Source organism: Oreochromis aureus, linkage group 2 (genome assembly GCF_013358895.1).
Source record: "Oreochromis aureus strain Israel breed Guangdong linkage group 2, ZZ_aureus, whole genome shotgun sequence".
NCBI classification, from domain to species: domain Eukaryota; kingdom Metazoa; phylum Chordata; class Actinopteri; order Cichliformes; family Cichlidae; genus Oreochromis; species Oreochromis aureus.
In genome coordinates, this window is record NC_052943.1 from 22,632,581 (window position 1) to 22,650,893 (window position 18,313).

General features: G+C 40.1%; 1 protein-coding gene across 2 annotated transcripts; it reads left to right on the forward strand.

Moving 5' to 3' along the window:
* The first annotated feature begins 7,695 nt into the window (after positions 1–7,695).
* Positions 7,696–17,694, forward strand: pitx2 (paired-like homeodomain 2). 2 transcript variants are annotated; one of them, XM_031757883.2, is made up of 4 exons: positions 7,696–8,088; positions 10,468–10,537; positions 15,002–15,201; positions 16,046–17,694. In XM_031757883.2, the coding sequence occupies exons 2-4, from the start codon at positions 10,492–10,494 to the stop codon at positions 16,601–16,603; spliced, it is 804 nt and encodes a 267-aa protein (XP_031613743.1). In that variant the 5' UTR covers positions 7,696–8,088; positions 10,468–10,491; the 3' UTR covers positions 16,604–17,694. The 2 variants fall into 2 exon arrangements, with proteins under 2 accessions (XP_031613743.1, XP_031613735.1); XM_031757875.2 differs by lacking the exons at positions 7,696–8,088; positions 10,468–10,537 and adding an exon at positions 14,066–14,537.
* The last annotated feature ends 619 nt before the right edge of the window (positions 17,695–18,313 follow it).

Genomic DNA, 18,313 nt, shown 5'->3' on the forward strand with positions numbered 1-18,313 from the left:
TACGCTAGGTGACAAATCGTAAACATATTACGCTTCCGGGCACCCAACACGTCCCTAAAGACGAGATCGGAAAAATGTCTTTAGCATCACATCGCTTTTCAGTAAAACATATCAATTACACAAAGCCCACATTTAAGAGCTGTCTCATGAAACTGTAAAATATGGGTGTTTTTACACCTGACATAGTTGTACCAAAGGGAAGGGTGCTTTTCTCACCGTTCTCACCGTTCTTTTATTGATTGCATCACGTTACAGTCATTTTGTATCACACCTGCTTATAGACATTTGCTGGAGTTTGTCGCCTGGTACACAGCGGCATCTGAAAATGTGTCCCATTGTTTTTGTGGTTTTTTTATTTAAGACCACAAATTGAGTTTCATATTGGGAGTATTTAGGTAGTTGGCAGTTTGGGCTCCAAAATTTTAAAAACAACATATTCGATAGTTGTTTGCTATTCAAATCTGTTAGCCTCTAGTGACTACTCTGTTGCATTTTTACCAAATGTCTACAATATCAAACCATCCTAGTTAGCATGCTCTCTGCCATTTTAATTTGTCTACATGGAAGCGCCTGATGGATTATACTGAACTGCTGCTGCTTGGTGGAGAGTGACAAAATGCTCATTTAAAGTCCATTTTCTCATTCTTACAATTTTCATCAAATGTAGCCAAAATAACATGGGTTTTTCATTTAACAGCAGATCCAGTTCATTTTAAATTAATATACAACAGAGCAAAGTAAAACATGGCACCTTCTCCTATATAACTGGCCATCTGCCTGGGATACATAGCAGTAGGATCAAAGGCTTTCTCTTTTCTATGTTGATCTTCTGTCCTTTTATCTTTCTTTGACCTGAATAATTCCACTATAGCAAAGTGTCACATAATTAACAAACTGGCAGTGGTGGGCTCTCATAAGGATTACAAGCTTCTGTCTAATAAGCAGAGGTCAAATGGTTAATGGTCTCTGATCTGTCATTAGGCACAATGAATTGATGGATACCTATGACTGTAAAAAGCTGTCTACTTTCCATCAATACCTGTGCTAAATATTAAGCTGGAGTTAGAGAAACGTTGAAAGAAAATGCAAAATTATAATACTGCAAAGTATTCGAGCATATATGGAAAAAAGTCCATCCCCCCATCCTGTTTCTTTCACTCATCTGATTCAGGGTCACGGGGACAAATTAAGTGGCAATAGATGATTAAAATAGTTAATTATCTATCGTGCTGTATTAATTTAATTATTTCTATCTGTGCCATATTTGTTGTACAACAGGTTGTTTTTCTACTGCATCGGCAAAACTTCCAATCAGTGGCCCTTATTGTTCGGGCCATATCTCCATTGTTGTGGCAGAAATCAAAAGTGGCAGTGGAGACAGAAATTGTGAATATGTATACCTTTAATCCCCCTTATCCTGCTGTTAGGCCAGGGTGTGTCCCCTGGTCTACTATAATAGTCTGCAATGAGAAGCTTGAGTAAACACAATCAATGGAAGACACTAGCATATGCACCACAGAGACTTCCGAAGTCTCCCCCCTTTTATTCATCCCTCCACGTATTCGATTACACACCTCTACCACTGAAGGGCTTCCAGCAAATTACAACCTGAGACAAAAGTATTGATGCAATACTACCTGTAGGTTGCAGTAATCAGTAATGTTATTACCAGCACAGGACTGTCTCAGGAAAAGAAAAAAAAAAGGGATTTTACAAGAGGGGTGCCCTCTTTCCCTGTCTGTCTCTCCCTGCACATGGTATTCTTGCATGCTCTCTTACTCCTGGATTACAATCTCTTCATCCATTATTAATGAAGTTAAACTACTAGTGGCATGCTGAATGTGCTGCATGGGAGATTTGTAGCTAATCCAGCGCAAAACAGCCCCAGTCACATAATGAAGGGAAAAAAAGAACAAATGTCAACAGTTTCACACTGGGACTGGATTAGACACCCCCACCTCACCCTCCTCATTCACGCACAGCCTCGTCCCCCCTCTCCTTTCCTTTTCTCTCCTCCACGCCACTTGCACAGAAACCCCTGCACACACAGACACACTTACAGAGTCGCACAGCAAATCTTGCATCCAGCATGTAGGGTTATGAGTATACACACGTCTACCTCCCTCCGTCACTTTCTCTATGATGTTTCCCCACAACGGATTAGTGAATCTCAAGTACAGATCTGAAGGAAAAGGCCAAGGAGCTGCTGAGGTCTATATGTGAAACCATCCACAGTCCTCTAAAGATTAATAGTTGCAATGCTCTTTCTTATAAATCAGTTTACACAGTTACGGTCTGTGATGCTTGGGGTATGACACTGAGATGCATCATCTTTAAACTTCTCCCCCATGCGATCACTACGTAGTGGGTTTGGTCCTTGTGTTGCGGTGCACTCGTGTACTGTGCAGCCAAGCGATGCGGCTCCATGAAAAGGAGAGACGAGCATGAAACACTGGAACTAATCAGAACACATGACACGGGACTAGCATCCTGATTTTAGATTAGCCGTATCCTATCCACCCTCCCTCCCGCTCTCTATTTTTCACTCTGTCTTATATCTTTTATCTTTGTCATCCTTTGTCTGCTACAGTTTTGATCTGTATCATTAAAATCTCCCTAAAGAAAATTTGTTAATTTTCAACTGAAATCTTTTCATAACTATCTCTTGTTTCTGCCATTGCTACTATTCACATCAATTCAAGCCCAGCACATCCAATTTACATGATAATATTTTTTTTAGGTTCCCAATCCCTAACCCAAGTCAACCTGCAGCTGCCCATAAAGCTACATAGGTTATATTTTTTAAGGCAAACATTTTTGTGGCTTTCACATTCGTCTACAAATTCAGTTCTCTCAGTTCTCAACAGCGATGAACAGCAAAACTTTCCAAAGAGGGGATTTGGGGATCTTAAACAAACCTTTAGTTAAAATTTGGGACACTGAGCAACACAGCAAGTTAGTCATGAGATTACAGGACAACGAGGCTGCTGAGATGACATGGTTATGTATTAGCATCATTAAAAGCTTTCTCACAACAACAGCATCAACTGGTCTTGAGCTAAGATGGACATTGCTGCATTGATGTTATCCACTGGTTTGTGACTCTTTTTATGGAGCTCTAGTTTGGCCCAGTTTGGCTATTGTTTGTTTTTGTGCCAGAAATGACCATATTTGAACACCAAGGTGGACTAAGGTACTAAGGTGTCAGGTGAAAAGGACAGACAGACAGCTGAGATGCCTATTAATCAGTGCTAAAGAAAAAGAAAAACAGACTAAAATTTCACTCATAAAAAGTGGTACAAGCAAATTAAAATGTTTAAAAAAAAAATAGCAGCACCTCAAGAACGGTCAAGCGCTCTAATTCAGTGTCTCCGATCAGCTAAACTGAAGCCTGACAGAGAGATAGTGGCATCGTCAGCACCTGGGAATTTGGAGTGAATTTAGCTTTGGTGGATTGGAGTAAAATGTCTTAACTGTTGAAAAGTGTCGTGAAATACGATGCAGATATCTTTATTTTCCTGAGGATGAATTGAAACCGTTTTAATGATCCTTTGACCTTTTGTTAAGCAGCATGATTGTGCCGTTATTTTGACTTGCACAGTTCTGTTTTATGAACCTGTATAGCTTCTCTTTCATATATATCTTAAGGGCATGTTCTACACATTTTCTCTATCCTCTGCTCAGTGCAGTCTGAAATCAGCATCATCATCTTTTTTTTTTTTGCTTCCATTCCTCGTCTCACAGTAGACCAATTAAGACTAATCTGATTCCAGTTGTGACCTTTAGTTCCACCTCAAGTCTTTTGACAGGCGAGTTAGCATGTAGCTGAACTGTTTTACATGTTATCGACGGGGTGCGAGGCATCATAGTCATTTTATCACACCAATTTCATTCTTGGCCGATTTCCCCTTAGGCAGGTTAGTGGCAGCTTCCCATTGATTTTTCATGTAATTGATCAGAGACCTGCTTGAGCAATTTATTGGCCCACTTGCACCTGTGATTAAGGCTGAGGCCACATGTGTTTATGCATACACCGGCTATTACTATCCCTGAGATCAGCCGTGTGCCATAAAGCGCTGCTCTGCTGTCTGTCTGTGACTGTCAGCGTAATGAATGCCGTCCCGGTCTCAGGGACATTTTTAATCATGCTTGACCACAGCCATGTCATGTCCAAAGTCAAGAGGAATAGAGACAGCCTTGTCTGACTGACCCACAATGACAGGAGTTAATATGTTCACATAAAAACATCGACCGAGAGTTTAATTCAAAGTAGTCCTTATTCATTTTAAGCTGCTTCATGCATGGGATTAATATTAGAGCAGTCGGGGGGCCAAAACCACAATGACATCAGCTAAGCATTTTCTTTGGAAGCCGAGGATAGGATAATTACAGAAGAAGACAAAGACGAAGAGCTGAGTACTTTTTAAATATACACCCTGTTAGTTGGGCATGTCGGGAGAAGTGAGGGTAGCCTAACATGTAAGTCATTTACTGGCCTTGCATATTACGTCCTAAACCACAAGCCATGTTGCTGAGTTGGAGTGCTTAGCGTTGGTGTAGCTCATCTCCCTTTGGTACTGTGACAGAGCTGGAATAGTAAGGATCAGGCATAAAGCCGCTCAACAAGCTCAAGAGCTATCAAAAAGCCACCCTTTTAATTTGGTTAATTTACAGGCAGCTTTTTCACTAATAACGTTCTTGGAGTGATACTTGACAAATGGAAATACATACAGGATATTTCTGTCTCAGAGGAGAATGCCTCATCTAATGTTTTGCCTTTCATTTTTTTTCTTTCTCTTTTTCTTCTGTTTTCATCTTTGACTCATGCGTTTTTCTTCATATTTATCCCCCTTGCAATTGTATAGAAGTCACAACCTTCAATAAAACAAAGTTCCTGGCCATTACTTTATTTCTAGCATATTAGCAGCACATAAACTGATTTGTTTAAAGATTTGTGGCTTTGGAAACACCAATTTGACTTAAAATTTTATTACGTGGCCACAGAGTGTTGGCCAGACAGAACTCAAGGCGACAATCACATGTGGTTTGAGGCAAAATTTGAAAAAATAGAGCGAAAATGAGTCTGGTTTCTCAGGCAAAGAAAACCCTTGCATAATGAAACCACCTCACATTTGCATTACTCAAGCTTCCCAGTGCCATGATGACAGTCATATACATCACTGAATGTTATGGGAAAGAGGATTATTTTAGCTTTTTAACAACAGTATAACAGCAGCAGAAGTCAGAGACATGTTTTTGTCATTTGACACTAATTTCATTTATTCCTCATGCAATGAGCAGGATACAAAAGGCTCATTAGTGGAAAAAGGTACCAAGATAATTAGTGTTTTCACCCCGTGGAAATTAAGGTGTACCTAATTTCACAGCACAACTATTGTGTCACAGTGCAGTTTGGTAAAGCAGAGGGTTCACGTGAATGTGAAAAAGATTTTATTTGTGGAGAAATGTGGGGCTGTGGCATATTTGGATATAAGTCTTGCGCATATTTACAAAATCTGCATATAGCGACTTTAAATGGTCTTTTGCTGTCAGGCCTTAGACATCTAAATATTGGTTCAAATGTGAAATATATTGCGTTTCCTGTCTGGTGTCACGCACACAGTGAAGTCTGCAATAGCAAACACTCTGGGGCTGCACTAAGTCCTTGTGAAAGTTTGAGTAAAAGAAAAAAAAAAACATAACTCCTTCAAAATAAAACTTAAACTGAGTCAAACTAGCACGGCTCTGGTTTCAGACTGTGTGTGGTTGTTGTGGCTGACAGGCCGGGCAGTCTATCAACTCTCGTCTTTAAAGTGGAGGCTGGGATGCGTGCTGATATACATAAAAGCCGGAAAGCGTGTTTTAAAATCCTCTCCAGTATGCAGGAGGAGGAAAAGTTGAAATGTCCAACTATACTGACACTGGCGCGCTGATGTGCTCGTTAAGAATCAGGAGAGAGCATCAGCGGAGCAGGTCACCCTGTTTCTCACATCACAGCCCCATCAGAAATTCTTTCAAGTGTCCTTCTGCGTCGCCAAAGATGACAACGGCGAATCGATAAGCGCTTGAAATGAAAAGAAGCCGTCGGTTTGCCCCCGAGGCGAAAGATTTCATACCCGCCAGCCTTCTCTGAACTTCAGGCATTCCTCTGCACCTTTCTGCGTGAGAAAGAGGAGGCTCTTGACTGATTTTTTTTCTCTTTGTATAAGAAGGTAAGAGGAGAATATAGCCGAACCATCATGCCTCTCCAGACGCTGCTCACCCTCTTTATCTCTCCGTGCAGGCGGGGCGTGATTTGAAGATGTGCACATGCAAGGCTGATGTTTTCTCTTCTGGCTTCTGGGTCCTTTTACTCACATTTTATGCGATGGTGCACGTGTGTTGGCGTGTTTGTGCATGACTGTCCCATAATACAACATCTAATATTAAAGCGCAGAGGTCAAAATTTGAAAGAGGGAGCTGTTTTGGCAAATATGCTTATTTTATTTATTTTTTTCCCCATATTGGTTTGCATTTGACCCGTTGTACTCAGTGTGCATGTGTGCTTGGCGAGAGGAAAATTAATAAAATATGGTTTTCTCGGGCCTTTGTGGAAGACTAAGAGGGATTTCTCTTCACTAAAGCCCAGCTTAATTTGATGTCTTTACTCTTACATGAATGGACCAAATAAGCTATTAAAATTACATTATGGTGGCTCTTATTATTTTTCCATTACATCTATCTATGTAGGGTATTTTTTAGAAATGTGTTTGGATCACAGAAATCAAGCCATCCTTCACTCAACAAATTTTGATCGAGGGTGGCGTGTAGATGATGCGCACTTGCTTCAGTGTCCCCATTTGCCTGGAAATTCCCATGTGGATGGGTGCATTAATTACTTGTTTAATGGGAGTATGACTAAAAATGTAAAACAAGGATTAGGCGCGGGGAATGCAGGCCTACGTCCGGTCGGCTTGCCTCACTTAAGATGCGAATGGAAAATCAGCCTGTATCTAACGAAACGGATCTATAAAGAACATTTGCATCCGAGCCAGCTGTTCACTTCATCTGCACATAAATCCGCAACACGATAGCGCTGTCTGGCCCCGAAGGAGCCTAATGCATCAATTTAAATACTTTTCAGTTCCAAATATTCAAAATATTGCGTTGTGTAAATTAGTTAAATTATAAACCCACCGCTGTGTGCGATGACACAGCAACCAGCTTGTGTAAAATGGACTCATTTTGCTGATTGGATTATAAAAAAAAAAAAGGGAATTTTAAAAATCACTAAATGCCTTAAAAAGCATTTATTTAAAATAAAGGCCAGCGAGCTGGTTAAATAAGGAATCTGCAGCCATGCTCGTTGTTTATTTTTGCACGTGCAGAGTTTATATAATAAGCGGTTAAGTGGCTGGTTGTAAATAGGTTGGGTTTAAGCAAATTGAACTGCTCTGTGTTTTGCATGCCTGTCGGGATGGCCTATCAGGAATCTCCGTGTTTTATTTTTTTAACACGCTCTTTTTAAAGATGACACTGAATTTTTTTGTGTGTGTGTTTGATTATTGTTGAAAGCTGAGACGCTCCGAGTTGCCCTCTGCTAGACTACACAGGCACATGAGCGTACACAAACACACCCCTTTAAAAGCGCGCGCGTAAACACACACACACACACGCATACGCACACGGGGTCCCTCTCTAAGCTCAAAAGCAGGAAAAATTGCGCCACTCTTGGAGCGTCTTTCAAGGGGGAAAAAGTTGAGGAAGACAGAAGAGGACGAACCAAGAGGAGACTCGAATGAAAGCGCCTCCTTCGCAGTTTCTCCTCACTGTAAATAGATGGTTATTTATGCGCATAAATGAAACAATCCTAAAGGTAGTGTTGCGTCTCTTTTTGGATACATAGCGGGAGAGCACATGCTACGCTCTGGTTTTCCCCGGACAGAAACGTAAACTTCAGTGCTACTGGATCTTGAAGTTGCCCGGTTATTCGCTGTAGACAGAACTACTGGTGTCTCAGTGCGTTTGGACGGTGGAATTTATCTCATCTCTGTAGAATAAAACGCCGACGGCCGGGAAAAGCAACCTCCCCACCGGTGTCTACAACTGGTAAGTACAGTAGAAGAGTGGAGACGCTTAAAAAAGTGAGATGTGAGTTAATGCGAGTGAAGGAATTTGTTCCACCTCGCGCTTTGTGCGCTCTGTGCCTTTCCGATGTAAATTTAAAAGCCATGGTTGCAATATAAAGGAGCATGAAGTGATGTGAGGGCAGGGTTTGCCTTACAGGTCAGTGGATGATAATGATGTATCGTTAGAAGTGATGGAGTGTGGGGAAATAAAAAAAGAAGAACGAGATAAATCATTGTTCAGCCGGTGAGGATTGTAATAAAATATATCACATAAGCCATTAGAGCTGATTTCAGAATTATGCGTTTTATTGTGATTTTTTGCTTCAGACCAGAGCTGAAAATGCATTTTCTAAGATAATGGATAAACTGTGAGTAAATAAAGCTGACAAACAGTTATAAACTGAGCTTAATAAAACGGTGTGGAAACTAAGAAATAATCAAGCCGCAAATAACAATTTTAACAGAAAGTGTCCAAAAAGAGTTTAGATGTGATTCACCCTCCTCCGAGTCTGTTTTCGAAACTGAGAGAAAGAAGAAACGGGGGTAAAAGAGGCGACGTTCACGGTCTCACGCCTTTAATTAATACAGGACCATATGGTGGAGGTTAGTCGATTCATCTCCCGGTAAAGGCTGCAGTCTCATGCTCTAGCCTACTGTGTTAATTTCAGAAGTAAAGCCAGTGAGAGGCAATGCCAGCTTTCTGTCCGCACTGGGCCTGATGCCATGTGAGTCACTGATTCATATCAACTGTTGATGGTGAAAGAAGAGAGACTCCATGAAGTGAGAATGAATGGATGAACGAGATTAATATAAGTAATCATAATACTCATACTATTTTAAAACCGCTCCTATGGGGTAGCTGCTGCAAAATCGAAATAAATATGTGTTGTCAGGTTCAATTGCCGTTAGAAATATTTTGCATTATTATTATTAGTAGTAGTAATAGTATTACAGTTCCCCACATATACCTTTTCAAATATGACTTAATGAATGGGGCAATTTAAAGATCATACTAAGGTGATGTTCGTCTTAAATGGGCAACTTCCGATTTAAAAAAAAATGCTTTTCCTCTCTAACTTTAAAGGAAAAGGCACCCTTTGAAATTTGAAGCGTCCTGCACAAAAGAGAGACAACAAAAGAAAAAATTGTTCAAGTAGTTCATTCAACGCTGAAATTGTAGTTAAATTTTCACACAATAAAACAAAATTAATAACAATATATTAAAAAAAATGTGTGTAACTTCAGAGACTGTGGAGCAGCACGACAGACTGAAATATTGGACGAACCTCTCATTAAATTTCACTGATTAGATAACACCGAGCCGCATGCAATAACCTTACACCTTACAGCGTGACCCCCACTATTTCATTTTGCAGCGGGGATATAGAGGAGGGATGCGAAGAACGGTTGTGCAGGTACACAGCATGTAAAACTTAACCTCCAATATCTGCATCTTTTGAATTAAAGGGTGAAAAAAAGAGAGAGAAAAAAACTCGCAGATGATGTAGAGCAGGTGAAGAGAAGAACTGAGGAAAATGGTTAACAGCATGACTGGATGCAAATTTCCCCCGACTTGAATTATCATAAGCAAACATTGTGAGCCTGGACTAATAAAATCCCATCTGTGTAACTTCATATCGAGGTAGTATGAGGGCTGCGATAATGAATTTTGTAATATCCCACCGACAGACATCTCAATCAGACTCTAATCCCATGATTTTACTACGGAATCACTCCACTCCCAACTGCACCAGGCAGCACCAAAACACAGAATCCGGCTCGTGCAAAACACATGAAGGGTTTTCCACACCGTGCAAAAATAAGAAAAAACATAACGTAAAATCACGGTGAGTTTTGAACTGTAATTTATCTGAATTAAGTGAAAAGAGACCTTCAAAACGAAGAGATTATTCACTTGATTATTGTGACTTACTCCGTGTTTCGTGCACACCGGAAGTTAAATTCAAATTTCTTTCAAAAATGACACATTCAAACTAAAAAATTAAAACAATAAAGTTAAAAAAAAAAAAAATCAAGATCCACATTTTGCAATAGTGTCATCATTATGCACCACCGCTGAAATCCCACCATGCTCTTATATATTTTTGCTTTTATGTTTGTCCCATTATCATCATTTGCCATTCACTCAAAAATACCAGTTTTCAAATGGATCTTTTTTCTTTTTTCTTTTTCTTTCTTCTTACAATCAAAGGATTGTCCCTTGAACACACAATAGTTCTCACGTAGGCTCCCGAATTATTGACTGCACAGTTAGAGTTTGATGATAATAAACCTTTCAGATGACTTTTTCGCAGTCTCAAATTGTGGCCAATTGTGGCTGTTTTGTTTCTTTTTACAGAAGCTGTTTCTTTGAAATATCAGAATGGACTCCCACTGCCGTAAACTGGTCACCACCTGCGCACAAATAGGTGAGTAACAATTTCAAATTTTCTCATTCTAATAAAAACATAAAGCTTTTGCAAAAATGTATATTAGTTTACACAGGTTGATACAATTTTTTACTTCACCTAAATTTAAAAAAAAAAAAATCGTTTAGTAACATAATGAAAAAGAGTGTGTTACTTTCCAAATCTTAAGAAAATGCTTTACAAACCTGGTAACATGAAAAACGTGTATATTTTTATATTTGTCAACGTTTAGATGTCTTAAATGTCCCCAAAATCTCAAAACGTGAAATAAAATAATATGCAATTATTAATGCACTGTTTTCGGAAGAACCTTACTTACATGTCAATATTAACAAATAGATATTTACATGTTAGGCAACAGGTTTACCAGCGAGCCCAACGTCTTCGTTTGTGCCGTTTCTGATCAGAAGACCAGATTAATTTTTCAGAGAAATATCATTAATTTCCTACATTTTATCTTCACGGCTTCGCTCACATCTGTTTATTCGTGTTTTAAAAGTTACTTTGTGCGCATATGTGGTATTTTGATGTTTTATTTTACTTCATTATATTGATGTAGCCTTTTTTTATATGCCTGTATTTCGGCCCTTTTACTCCTCAATATGGAGAAGTTGTGAGAGAGCCGAGTTGGTTCGCTATCTTAGAGGGACACCTGGTGGTCTAATGCGGATCGGCACGGCACCAGAGTAGAAAAAGGAGAGGACAGACAACTCTGATCATCCAGGATTTGATAAGGACGGCCGCTTCGCATAGCAAAGTTAATTAGTTAATTTAAAAAAATATGCTCATGTATGACAAATTACACTGTATTGTTAATTTTACTTTTAATGACATTTAACACAGGAAGGCAGTTTTCGCAGATATTTTTAATCGTCAATTCTCCTGCAATATGCTGAGATCCTTTCATATAAATGGTAGTCTCCAAAATCCCTTAAAACCGATATCAGACTAAATTAAAGATGCAATCCTGAACGACAAAAGGATGGGATTATTAATTTTTCTCTCATGTGACGCGGAAATTACATCAGGTCTTGTTAGTGTCTTTGACGAATAACCAATAAGTCTTATTGTGTTTCATTTAGTCGACGTTGCTGGGTATGTGTGAGGGTCGTGTATTGTAGCTTCTTAGCTGCTAGTCGTGAACCACCACTGATTAAGAATAATAAGATAAGTAAAATCCAAATGGGCGATCGAGAGAGATGCCGGCAAATATAGACACACCAGCGTCAACTGTTTTGCTCTAATATATGCAGTGCTTGTTGGATTGACTCCGGGGAAAACTAAATGTATAATGAAAGCCAATTCGTGAGGAGGAATATCCTAATGGAGGAATCTGATGTCTGCTTAATCCTATGTAAAAAACCTTGTCGTCTCCCCTTATATTGACTGAATTGCTAATTAATGGCCCTCTATGGTGGAGGCCTATTGCACGCAGTAATCCGCAGAAGAGAGATAAAGCATTCAGAAGGTAGAAATGAAGAGGAAACCGATAATCCACTTCAAGTTTAGTATTACAATGCGCCTGGAAGAAAAAAGGAGCAACAGACCGTCCGTTATTTAACGGAAAATAAGACACTAAATAATATTTTATTTGGGTTTTTTTTTTACAATAAAAGATATCATCATTATAAAGGTAATACCTATTATTATTATTATTAGTAGTAGTAGTAGTAGTAGTAGTATCGTTGTTGTTGTTGTTGTTGTTGTCTGCATGAAAACTGGCTTACTGGTTTTTACCCTTTATATATAATTATAAAGTTTTATTATTGCAATTATAAATAAAACCATCATTACAATTTAATGTTAATAAAGCCACTCCTGGTGGATTGTAATTGAATTATGATCAAGTTTTATTGCTCTACATTAGAGGCTGTTCGTGTGAGTGTGTGTCTGAGTGTATGCGAGTGTGTTTTGCATGCAGTCTACGGTCTGCTGGTATTTATATATGAGGGGCTTTCACGGGATTAGCCCAATAACTTCTTAACAGCGCCAAGTCCAAATGTGCTGGCTGAATGGGCTTTAGTCTGGCCACGTGGAGGGTGGAAGTGTGATTTTGATGATGATGATGATGATCGTGATGATGATTATGATGAAATGTGACTAGAGTGTCTCTATATTTAGATGTATATTTTCACTTGCACTCCTGATCGCACTAACTGGCGCGGATGTTGCCTGTCTCTTTATGGTCGCTCCATCACTTCAGCCACCTGTTTGTTACCCAGCTGACGTTTCTCCACCCGCCTATGAAAATCAAAGTCGCATTTGTTTGATTAGACATGTTTGCTTTGCCTTAATGCGGCACAATCTTTTAGGAATTAGATCTTTTAAAAAAAAAAAAATGTCTCGCATATCAGCTCAAACTCTTTAAAAGTGCTCGATTAGAAATAATTAGTCAAATTAAGAGTCTTATTAGGTTTTCAGCCAAAAAAGAACACTTCAGGGGGGGTTCGCTGACAACGGCTATGGAGTCCAAACACAAAGTGAGGAGAGATCCAGTTAAGCACCCAGATAAAGTAATCTGTCGTCAACAAACTGAGACTGCGTGGTATAAAGCTCCAGTCAGTTGATTTAATGAATATGTGAACCTCAACTCTGGGAAGGTCAAGAGAGTCGCCTCATTTGAAAACTAGTATGACTGAAAATGCTTTTTCAGGATGGATGTGGGATGGATACGGGGATTCAGGGAATAGCAAACCAGTTAAAGTCAGCTTGGTCACGTTTTTGGACCGTGATGTAAATGCACAATAAAACTGGAGGCGCAAAATGCATAAATTCAGTCTGTTGCCGGTTACCTTTATGTAATTTGAGCCCTAGCACTGAGTTAAAGCATGCTACTTAAAATGAAGCATTTCCGTGTCCATATGAAAGCACAATGTGCACATGTGCTCTTTTTTAAGGTAATGCGCGCGCCTGGCAATTAGCATCAGTTGACAAGTGCGCACAGACAATTTGGGGTCAAGCTGGCAAAGTCCTTAGTTACATTTGTTGTTTGTTCTTTCACGGGTTCTTTGTGGTCCAGGAGGTGCTTGTGTTTGATATTTAGTGCGCTTTTTTTTTCTTTTTTCTTTTTGTGGTTTCAAAACAATCCGCGCAGTGGCTGGCTTTATTCACACGGAGTCCCAGAGTAAACTGCACTGACAGAGCCTACGAGCCTGAAGCTCAACTTGGGTATCAATAGAACTACATCGTTTTACTGGGCCACTGGACCCATCTCATAAAATGAGACCAAACTGTGTTATTTTCATTTTTATTTGGTCTCGGGCTGCTGCGCAACGGCGCTTTGGAGCGCCGCGGGTACACCGTGCGTCCCATCTCTCTTTACATGCTTTTATTTGGAAGAGAGAAATAAGCGCCAGCGCCGGCATAAACACACTGGCAGACATATCTTGTTTCTGCAAGCTCCGGTTGGTTGGGCACGCCGTCATATTCACATGGATGTGCCTGTCAGAGAAAATATGGGCGGGCGCAACATGGTGACGTGGAGGTCTGGAGAGAGGCGCAGTTGGATAGGCAGTGCTCAGGCAACAGCTGAAATGAACAGTGAGTGGTGTAGTGTGTGTATGCCTCTGGATCTAATATCACCTACCTGTCCTTGTCACTCTGATAGTCAGGCGAGGTAGCCGCTGTTTTTCACCGATGCTATGGCAAAACTCAATGGCCTATTTTAAAGCGTTTTCCAATTTAAACACAAAGAAGGCTTTATCTCAACCGCAAGAGGAACCGCGAGGTTGTGCGTTTTTTGGAGAGCTGAGCACATTCCGCAGTCGGACTTTCCGCCTACCCTTCCTGTACTAAAGGTTGTGCGATCTTTTACCGATGAACTCTATGAGGGATCCATTAAACATAGACCATCATCACCTAACAGGGAATAAACTTGCCTCCACACACCACACGGCTCTGGCGATGGCCTCTAGTTTGCAGCCACTGCAGCGGTCTGTGGACTCTAAACACCGGTTAGAAGTGCACACTGTGTCGGACACATCAAGTCCCGAGTCTGTCGGTAAGAACCGCCCGGAGTGCAGATGTTCTCTGCAAGACGCCGCAGATGTCATCTTGATTTCAAACAATAGATGGCTCTCATCAGTCAAAGTAAAGGGAGCTTTACATGCATGCAAATAGGCGATTACAGCTGTCATTTTACTAACAGATCATCTGTCTGTGTGCGGCGCTGAGTGAAAAAGTTTCTGTTATGTAAATATAAACAGCTTGTGTTGTCAATTAAAATTAGCCAGACTTTTTCTGATATTCTCAGTAATTGCGTTAAATAAAAAGGTTAACCAAAACCCTAGAAGTCAACGGAAATTCAGAACCCAAAACACGAAGTATATAAAAGATTTATTTTTATAAATCCTTGAAGTGATACTTTTCCCACGAGAGCCTCGGATCGTTTTTTTTTTCTCCTCACATTGTGCAGGCCATAATTTGGGTGATGACTTAAGTAGCTACTTCATTCCCTCTTCACAGAAAAGGAGAAGATACAAAATAAAAATGAAGACTCCTCAGATGACCCTTCCAAAAAGAAGCGACAGCGGCGGCAGAGGACTCACTTCACCAGCCAGCAGCTGCAGGAACTGGAGGCCACTTTCCAGCGGAATCGCTATCCGGACATGAGCACAAGGGAGGAGATAGCCGTGTGGACCAACCTTACAGAGGCCCGAGTCAGGGTGAGTATTCCCTTGGGTGTAAACAAAAGCAACTAGTGTGTATAAATTCGACTAATTTGCGCCAATTTTCCGGTTGTCCCATAAATATCTGATACTTTAACATAATTACGCACGCACTGAAAATTTTACGCACGATTGGTTTTGATTTAAATAATGTACAACATAATTTTTAAATGAAAAACAAATAACCGGAGTCTTGTTTAAATATACTTCTGGTGAAAACTCAATTTAATTAGAGAGTTAGGCTATATGTTTATATTAAGCTAAATGGAATTTGAACCCCTTGTACACAATGAAAAAATAATCAGTTTTAGCACAAGTCACAGTTCTCGGCATATTTTAATCTGGTGCATAATTTTATTTAAAAGAGCCAAAAAATGACTCATCCCCGTTTCCAAATGAAGTGTAATTAAACACTTACAATGTTGTTAGCAGTTGAGGGGCTCGACATTAGTCGGTGACAGATACCAGTCGTGTTCTGCTGTTCGTGTGAAAGAGGTGCAAAGCTTGTATTTTGCGATTGTCGCCCTGTGCTTGTGTGATTAAGGTCAGCGTGTTTATGGAAGCATGCAGAGGAATACACATCCTCTGCGCATTAAGATAATGCAGAGAGACCGCAGTGTGTATTCTGCTCAGATAAACACGGAGTTTTTACAGTTTTAATGAAGTGTTAAAACAGTAGGAGACGGGAGTCATTTTATTTGAACAATCACAAATTAAATTAATTATATTAACTTGTAAAGCTCACATATTATCAAGGAGCCATATAAATATATCATACTGATAACGATACTGTTGCCTAACAATACACTATGTCTAAACCTCTGCATTTCATTTGCTGTAGGTGTGGTTCAAGAATCGGCGAGCCAAGTGGAGGAAGCGGGAAAGAAACCAGCAAGCAGAGCTTTGCAAAAACGGCTTCGGCCCGCAGTTCAATGGACTCATGCAGCCCTACGATGACATGTACCCTAGCTACACATACAACAACTGGGCTGCCAAGGGCCTCACATCTGCCTCTTTATCCACAAAAAGCTTCCCCTTCTTCAACTCCATGAATGTCAACCCCTTATCCTCGCAAACCATGTTCTCACCGCCCAACTCCATATCCTCTATGACTTCCAGCATGGTGCCATCGGCGGTCACCGGCGTACCGGGCTCCAGTCTCAACAGCCTCAATAACTTGAATAACCTCAGTAACCCGTCTCTCAATTCGGGGGTGCCCACGCCGGCGTGTCCCTACGCCCCTCCGACCCCTCCTTATGTGTACAGGGACACTTGTAACTCCAGCCTGGCCAGCCTGAGACTGAAAGCCAAGCAGCACTCGAGTTTTGGATACGCCAGTGTGCAGAATCCGGCCACTAATCTGAGTGCTTGCCAATATGCCGTGGACAGGCCAGTCTAATACCTACCTGCACTGCAAAAAATAATCATCTTAGCAAGATATAAGAGGCTAGTAGGGACACTTAAAGTTACATTTTTCTCTAAAGACAGTGGGCATCTCTGGTGGTGCGATTGTTTTAGACTTTTGTTGCGTGTTTCAAGATTTTGTTTTTTAATTTTTTGGCGATTTTTGCCAGTTGGAATGTTATTTGCAGTATTCCGACCCTTTTCCTTAATACACTGCCACTTGCTCCGGTAAAAATCTAAAATCTAATAGGAAACATGTGGGATTATCCCATCGCATCACATTCATTTTCTTTCTTTTGAAGGGGCAGATGTGATTTGAGGGTGATTACAATCCCAGATAGCTTGCTATGGTGGTCATTTTTTGCAGTGTGTGGGTAATCACAAACAGCCGGCCACAGGAACAAGAGACTACTACAAGTACTTTTTCATTTTTCAAAAAGGGCACTAGAAGACTGAACCACTGAAACAAGCTCAACTACAGGTCGGAGTCAAACTGAAATGGGACTTCTTAGGTTTGTTCCCCTTTTGATGAGTTCAGGCCTGCTTCACACTGCGCCTCAGCGGAAAAGAAAAAAGAAATAAACGGAGAAAAAAAAGAAAAGAAAAAAAAGGCCTGTTTTATTTTTCATAACTCCTCATAAGGGTTTTCTGGTGGATTTTTGGACGGTACCTGTTGACTGAAAAGGTTGTATATATATTTGAATTATCATCTCCTGTTTGTCGAGGCGAATGCGCTATAACCCCACGTCCTCTCCAGGTTCAATTTATCAACGCATGTGGAAAAAAATCTCTAAAAAGGAATCATGTTTTGCTTGCAAACAAAAGGGAATGTACATACTAAAACGCACCAGTTGTGTGTTTCTAACATATTATAAATTTATTATTAATGTCTGTGTGAATATCGATTTAGAATAGCAATTCTGGATTTAAAAAAAAAAAAAAGTTCAAATCAAAAATGTTCCTGCGACAAAATTATTTGGTTTTTTGCTCTGTGTATACTATTTGGTACGGAACTATGTTTTTTTTCCAACATTCAAAAAACTATTGTGTTTTATTTAATGGAAGTAAATATATTGTTCAAAAACATCATGCTGGGGGACTTTTATTGAATCTTTGTGCTAGTAGTCTGATAGTGGAGTGTAAAGCAATGACAGTCTGTCTATAGCCTTTCGATTATGTGAGGTACTTGTGCGGCTAATCTATAGAGGAAAACAATGGGCCGCTCCAATACACATAACTCCGAGATGCTCCGTCAGATTAACTGCTGAATACATGTCTGCCTGCCCAGCCAAGAGCTTCGGCTGGTCACTGGTGCTTGAAATAACACGGGAATCCACAAAAAGGCATTGGACCACACAACAATGACAACAGTCCATTAGAGGTTGTTTTTTGCTCCCCGTGTTTGATCTCAGAAGAAACGGTAGTTCTCTGAAGTGGCTTATTAGAAAACGTGAAGTACAGCCCGTGATCTGATTCACATCATTCTTTAATATGGATTTTACGAGATATGTTTGAATTTATCACCGAGTCATTTATCAGTCAGCAATGTTTTAACAAAATCGTGTTTAGAGTTACATATTCTAAATCCAGCCTTACTCCTTTTTTTCTGCGCCCATAACTAATCCTTTCTAATTGTGCATCCCACCTGATTTATACGTGTATATATTTGCCTTTCTAGTATTTGCTTTTGTAACATTGCGCTTTT